The sequence below is a fragment of the Haliaeetus leucocephalus genome, unplaced genomic scaffold, assembly GCF_000737465.1.
Source record: "Haliaeetus leucocephalus isolate CR32 unplaced genomic scaffold, Haliaeetus_leucocephalus-4.0 Scaffold144, whole genome shotgun sequence".
NCBI lineage: Eukaryota > Metazoa > Chordata > Aves > Accipitriformes > Accipitridae > Haliaeetus > Haliaeetus leucocephalus.
Genome location: NW_010972580.1, coordinates 2,601,923 through 2,609,395, shown reverse-complemented (window position 1 = coordinate 2,609,395; position 7,473 = coordinate 2,601,923). Strand labels below are relative to the sequence as shown.

Genomic DNA, 7,473 nt, shown 5'->3' with positions numbered 1-7,473 from the left:
AGGAACTTAGAGAATTGTATAAGAATGATCAGCTAGGCTCAATAAACTGGCGACTTTGATCATCATATTGGTGTCCTGTCGTCCATCCCCGCATGGAATTTCTCTACATCTGGTGACCCCGACATGATTCGATGAGGAATAAGAGGCAACGCTACTGAAAAGGTGGGGGAATTGCCGTGGATTCCCGTGGGCTTGAAAGAAAGCGCCAGGCTGCTCGAGAGAGGCAGGAATCGTAAGCTTACGTGATAAAAGGTGGCATGGGTATCGCAGCATCTGTGAATGAAAAGGCAGCCATAAAGACACTTATGAGGCTGGTTGAAAAAACAGAGACGGCTATTAAAAAGGACCAGTTAGAGGATTTGTTACAGTGGGGACAAAGAAGGGGATTTTTCAAGGACTCTGAGGCTCTCTTTTCGTTGTCTATTTGGGAGAACTTAGGAAGGGAAATATGGGAGTCTGTCCAAGGAGGAAATAAAATAGCTGCGCGTCTGGCAGCACGTTGGAAAAAGTGTCTCCAAATGATGCAGCAAATAACATCGGAAACTGCTGCTCAGGATGCGTTAAAACATGCTTTAGCGGCAGAAACTCGAACTATTAATGCTCCTGCTCCCCCGACGTATTGTTCGGCAGCAGAGACAGTATGCGGAGCACAGAAGCCCCCCCTGCCGCCAACGGCGCCACCATTAGAAGAAAAAACACTGGTTGCGGCTTTCCCTGTAGAAGAGCTGAATTTTTGGGGGAGGGGAAATAGCGCCAATGTTCCCATGGCCCCATTAACACCTGAGGAACAGGCAATGGTAAATACTTCTGCAAAAAAGACAAGTCAGCCGCTATTATGAGCGGAAGACATTCCTCTGCCCGTGGAGTCTGATGATTGGGGGGCCCAACGGGACTCAGAAAATACTGAGGAAGCTCAAAATCAGCTATGTCCTGATTCAAATAATGCAAACGAGGATTTGGCTACTATAATACTAGAGCAAAAAGAGACAATGTTAGAATTGCTGGAGGAAATGCGAAAAAGAGACGGGGGTAAATGTGGGCAACCGTTGACGAAAAAAGCATATGAAAAAGCAGCAAATGCGATCGTAGCGAGTATGGACTCTTTTGCTAAAGTGGTGGGTAAGGCGGAAGAGAAATTCCCAAGGATAAAATGCAGGAATTGATTGACCTGTGTGTACAAAAAGGGGAATTAATGCCCGATGAGGGAAAAGGGTCTAAATGGAGATCCGAGGATAGATACAAAGGAATGTGACGTCTAACAGAGCCACCCTTACAAAACACGGAACCAGCTGAGACAGGACCTTCACCACCACCACCCAGGGATCTGTCTTTTTCGCCGGGACAACGTTGGCGTGGAATTATTGAGCAAGCCACTATAGAAGGAATAATACTGCCACCTACTGTCGGATCATTTCCCGTGTTTACTGAACCAGGAGGAAGGCGACAATGGGCGCCTTTGGACTGGAAAACAGTTCGAGAACTACAAAAAGCCATTATGCAATATGGAGTAGACAATAAGTATGTACAACAAATGATACAACAATTTTTTAACGCACAAACCTTAGTGCCAGCGGATGTAAAGGTTTCAGTGGAAATGTTCTTTGAACCAACTCAGAGGTTGCTGTTTCATGAACAGTGGAGACAGAAAGCAGAAGCCCAGGTGAGAAATTTAGATGCTGGGGCACAAAATCCACTTGCATTTGTCAGCGTAGACATGTTACTTGGCACGGGACAGTTTGCTACTGGTCCCGTTCAGGCAGCATTAAGGCCAGAGATTTTACAATTGGGGCAACAACTAGCTCTGGAAGCTATTTCAGAAGTACCGCAAGTGGGGAAACCAACTCTGCCATAGTCTAAAATCATACAAGGGGAAGAGGAGCCGTACATGAAATTCCTTGACCGTTTAAAAGCTGCTGTGGATGCATCGCCCACCTTAACTCCTGAAGCAAAAGCTGCAGTCGGAAAGGACTTAGCCATTCAAAATGCAAATACAAAATGCAGACAAATCATTGCATCGCTTCCGCATACAGCTACATTAGTGGATATCATCGAGGCTTGTAATCTCTTACCTCTAATACAAGAACAAGAGAAAGCTAAAATACATGCTGAAGCTCACACTGCAGCGCTCGCTGTAGCATTACGACCGATGGTGCAACAGGGAAAAGGAGACCGCAGCCCACACAAAGGCCCTTTAGTGTGTTATCGGTGTGGTCAACCGGGGCATTTGAAATGTACATGCCCTCATCGCATAGCAAGGCAGCCTCGACCTATGCCAGCACCAACTAACGGCAGTCAGTCAAACTTTTCTGGGGTCTGTAACAAGTGCGACAAGTTCGGACACAAAGCCAGCGACTGTCGATCAAGGTTTAAAAAAGACGGAATGCCGTTAACACTCAACAATCAGGGAAACGGAATGATGAGCACCAGGATGAGGGGGCGCCAAGATATCAAGTGCCTCTCAAACAGGGGTGACGGCGTGCCCGGCTGTCTTTCAAGGCTCAGGGCAGCCACAAAAGGAAGTGCAGGAGTTGACCTGGCCGTAGCCGCTGACACCACAATAACTGATGATAAAGTTCATGTTGTTCCATCGAATGCTACCGGGCCTTTAGGTCTTGGACTAGGTGCATTGCTTTTAGGATGCTCTTCTGTTTCTAAACAAGGAATATTTGTTTTACCTGGAGTTATCAATGCTGATTTCACGGGAAACATTTCAATCATGGTGAAAGTATTTGTTCCTCCTGTGACAATTATGGCTGGAACCCGGATTGCTCAACTGGTACCCTTCAAGGCTAGCGTCCCCTGTGTCGGAGACATTGAACGAGGGGACAGAGGATTCGGATCTACTGACACACCTTTAGTGGCTTTCACAGAAATAATTGGATCTTCCAAACCCATTCGTCATTTTAATTTATGTGGGCCTTTGGGAAAATCTCTGCTACATAAACGTATGCTCCTTGACACAGGGTCTGATGTGACCATAATTCCAAAGGAAGAATGGTTCAGGGACTGGGAATTACAAAATATCGACACTGTGGTAACCGGTATTGGAGGCCAGAAATCCACACAAATCAGCGTGAATTTCATAACGATTGAAGACTGCAAAGACAAAAGGACAGCACATGTAAGGCCTTATGTTTTAAATAGTACTGTATGGCTTTTAGGTCAGGACGCTTTAGCGCAATGGGGAGTTAGATTGTCCACGCATTTTTAGCAGCGGCCATTGACAAGCGACCAACCCTGAAACTGCAATGGTTAACGGACAGCCCCGTTTGGGTTGATCAATGGCTGCTTCCAATGGAAAAGGTCGCTGCTTTGGAGCAACTCGTGGCTGAACAAGTGGAAGCAGGGCATTTGGTTCCTCCTACAAGCCCATGGAACACTCCTGTATTTACCATTTTGAAAAAATCTGGAAAATGGCGTTTACTGCAAGATTTGCGTGCAGTGAATAAAGTAATGCAAGATATGGGATCCTTACAGCCTGGTATTCCAACCGCTACTATACTCCCCAGAGACTGGCCTTTGATTGTTGTTGACCTTAAAGACTGTTTCTTTACAATTCCTTTGCATCCAGATGACTGTGAGAAATTTGCTTTTACCATTCCAACAATAAATCGACATGGGCCGGCTAAAAGGTATCACTGGGTCGTTTTACCACAAGGCATGAAAAATTCACCGACTATATGTCAATGGTTTGTTGACATCGCCCTCGAACCATTTCGCAAAAAATGGAAAGAGGCTCTGATTTATCATTACATGGATGACCTGCTGGTCTGTGCACAACAACTTTTATATGAACAGGTATTATTTGACCTTAAATTATACCTTGGGGCGTTTGGTATAGTCATAGCCCCAGAAAAAGTTCAGCTAATGGCACCCTGGAAATATCTGCGTTTGCAAGTTGCGGAAGCCTCTGTATGTCCACAAAAGCTGTCACTACACAAAGACATACGAAATATACATGATGTACAAAAACTTGTCGGAGACCTACAGTGGATTCGACCTTATTGTGGTATTACAAATACAGACTTACAGCCGCTGCTGGATTTATTGCGGGGCAGCGAGAGCTTAACTTCTACAAGACAACTAAGTGCATCAGGGCGGCAAGCCTTGACAGCAATTGAGCAAAAAATCACATCATCCATGTCTGGCAGATACGTCCCTGATTTGCCTATAAATTTATATGTATATAACTCAGATAAGGAAGTTGCGGGAATTTGGGGTCAGTGGGATGAGCGACAGGAACGAAACCCATTGATAATAATAGAATGGATATTCTTGCCTGCTAGCATGTCAAAAACGGTAGTCACTAGAATTGAAGCCCTGGGAATGTGCATTCAAAAAGCAGGGGCAAGGGCAATACAAATTTCAGGGAAGCAAATGGACAAAATTATTTTGCCTATGATGTCGCTTGATATTGTGAATAATGCCATGATGAAAAATGACTGCCTTGCAGTAGCTCTGATGGGTTTTAAGGGGGAAGTGGATAATCACTACCCCCCTCACCCATTGTTTAAAACAATGTTAACAATGGAACCACGCTCTATTTGCAGTGAAAGCCCGCTGGAGGCGATTACTGTTTTTACTGATGCTAGCAGCAGAACGGGTAAAGCGGGATTTGTATATCTTCAGGATGGATCCTGGAAATCCGAAGTCGTTCTGTCAGAGGGGTCAGTACAGGTGCTTGAGCTATTAGCCGTATGCTCTGTTTTCAAAAAATGGGATAAAACACCTGTCAACATTGTTTCGGATTCTCAATATGTCGTTGGGATAGTCAAACATATGCATAGATCCTTGCTAAAAACTGTAAGTAATGAGCAGCTGTTTATGGCACTTTTGAAATTATGGATGTTATTAGAAAGACAAACAGACTTATTTTTTATCGATCATATTCGTAGCCATACAACGTTGCCGGGATTTTTTGTGGAAGGTAATGCGCGCGCAGATCAACTGGTAGTAGCCAATGCAAACATCTGTTTTAATACACCCAAACCTGACTTGTTTGGACAAGCACTGCTATCCCATAAATTTTATCATCAGTCAGCAAAAGCGCTGAGTAAGCAATTTGATCTCCCATTGCAGCAAGCCAGAACTATTATTGCTGCTTGCCCTGACTGTGCAAACATTCCAAACTTACAACCACAAGGGGTGAACCCCCGGGGACTATCACCGTTGCAAATTTGGCAAACAGATGTTATGGAGTATCCCAGTTTTGGGAAATATAAATACATTCATGTATCTATTGACACATATTCAAACCTTATGTGGGCTACTGTTCATGTATCAACTAATGCCAGATCCGTAATTAAGCACCTTTTGGCAACATTTGCTGCCATGGGAGTGCCAGCAGAAATTAAAACAGACAATGGCCCGGGATATCGCGCACAGTCATTAGAAACATTTTTACAGCTATGGGGGGTAACTCATAATTTTGGCGTACCCCATAATTCTACTGGTCAAGCTATCGTTCAACGTGCACATCGGACCTTAAAGGATCGTTTAAATATTTTAAAAACAGGGGAAGACATGCGGCATTGTACCCCCCAAGAGTTAATAAGCAAAGCACTATATGTTTTGAATTGGCTACAGCCACGTGGTACTGAGGATCAGATCCCAATTACTAGGCATATGTGTGGGAACAAAAATGTTGATAAAAACCAGCCGCAAGTTTCAATATTCAATCCAGTTTTATAACAATGGCAGGGGCCTTGCAAGTTATTCACGTGGGGAAGAGGGTATGCTTGTCTTTCCACAGGTAACAAACAGCCCCATTGGATACCGGCGAAATGGGTCAAGCCATGGATTGAGCAATCAGATGTCACAAACAACTCAGAAGATCGAGAACAAGAGGCAGTGGAGACTTCAGCAGGTCCTGAAGCCCTAGATAGACCGACTAGACAAATCACGACAGAGACCGGCAGTCAATGCGGAAATTAAGAACGCGTGTGAAAAACACGGAGTACGGTGCCAGCCCTGGATATGCATCTTAGTGTGAGTGGGTGAAAGGGATAGAAAATTTTTTGTGTGATCATTGTGATAGAAATTTAACTAACCAACTAACCTATAACTAATTGTATAGACAATAAGCAGCTTAGAGCTATTGCAGCAAATATATATGATTTAATGTTGATCGGCATCTGGTGAAACATTACTCATAAGAGCCGAGTGTGGAAGTAGTATTAAGATACCCTGATATGTAGTCATTTATGATAAAGACCAAAAAAAAAAAAAAAATCTGATTTGGAGAAGCAAATGGCAGTGATAATGATTGCGATGACATTAGTCACGGGATCTGTATTTAAAATTGACTGAATTTTGTCTGTCCTTAGCTACACCAGGGGATCCTTTTCGCATATGTCTAATTGGGTATCCAGACTTGTCCTGGTTTCAGCTGGGATAGAGTTGACTGTCTTCCTAGTAGCTGGTACAGTGCTATGTTTTGAGTTCAGTATGTGAAGAATGTTGATAACACTGATGTTTTCAGTTGTTGCTCAGTAGTGTTTAGACTAGAGTCAAGGATTTTTCAGCTTCTCATGCCCAGCCAGCGAGAAAGCTGGAGGGGCACAAGAAGTTGGCACAGGACACAGCCAGGGCAGCTGACCCAAACTGGCCAACGGTGTATTCCATACCATGGGACGTCCCATCTAGTATAGGAACTGGGAAGTGGGGGGGGAAATCGCCGCTCAGGGACTAGCTGGTTGTCAGTCGGCGGGTGGTGAGCAATTGCACTGCACATCATTTGTACATTCCAATCCTTTCATTATTGCTGTTGTCATTTTATTAGTGTTATCATTATCATTATTAGTTTCTTTTCTGTTCTATTAAACCGTTCTTATCTCAACCCACGAGTTTTACTTGTTTTTCCCGATTTTCTCCCCCATCCCACTGGATGGGGGGGAGTGAGTGAGCAGCTGCGTGGTGCTTAGTTGCTGGCTGGGGTTAAACCACGACAAGACTTTAACCCTAAATTTTACAGCTCATGGTACAGCCATATAATGGTATAGGAGTGATATTTTTGGGGGGGACACCGTTTTGGTAAAGAAGGAGAAAGAGCAATCAGGGTCAGACTTTATAGGATGGCAGAACATAACAGGGTTACCTTTATGGCCTGACAGTGATACTGCAAGTTTGGAAGTAAATACCGCGGGGGGAAAGTTGTTGCCCCCAGGAGTGTTTTTGATTTGTGGAGATAGGACATGGGTGTGAAGAGTTTGAAGGAGTGTGTTGCATGAACCTGTTGGACCATTCTATAAGCATTCACAAACAGTTAAATCAATTACAAGAGAACCTAAACAAGATTGGATACTATACTGACCCGTTTAGTGACTGGTTAGAATCATTGGGGTTTGGGCCTTGGATACGGCAAATATTAAAGTGGTTGATTTTCTTGGTGGCTCCTATATTCATACTCTTAGCTATTATCCCATGTATGATTCAATGCTCATGAATGATGATGACTAGATCTGTTAATGCTCT

General features: G+C 44.0%; 1 protein-coding gene across 1 annotated transcript; it reads left to right on the top strand.

Annotated features, from left to right (window-relative positions):
• Positions 1-1,885: 1,885 nt before the first annotated feature.
• On the top strand, positions 1,886-5,881 carry LOC104828021 (endogenous retrovirus group K member 18 Pol protein-like). The gene is made up of 3 exons (XM_010561452.1): positions 1,886-3,121; positions 3,193-4,803; positions 5,753-5,881. Exons 1-3 carry the CDS (start codon positions 1,886-1,888, stop codon positions 5,879-5,881), a joined length of 2,976 nt encoding a protein of 991 aa, XP_010559754.1.
• The last annotated feature ends 1,592 nt before the right edge of the window (positions 5,882-7,473 follow it).

What these genes read in the sequence shown, in the direction of transcription:
- LOC104828021 (XM_010561452.1), top strand. Translation starts at nt 1,886, where the DNA reads ATGAAATTCCTTGACCGTTTAAAAGCTGCTGTGGATGCATCGCCCACC. An exon ending in AAGACAAAAGGACAGCACAT is followed by an intron (nt 3,122 to 3,192) that starts GTAAGGCCTTAT and finishes ATGGGGAGTTAG; the next exon opens with ATTGTCCACGCATTTTTAGC. An exon ending in ATAGATCCTTGCTAAAAACT is followed by an intron (nt 4,804 to 5,752) that starts GTAAGTAATGAG and finishes GTCTTTCCACAG; the next exon opens with GTAACAAACAGCCCCATTGG.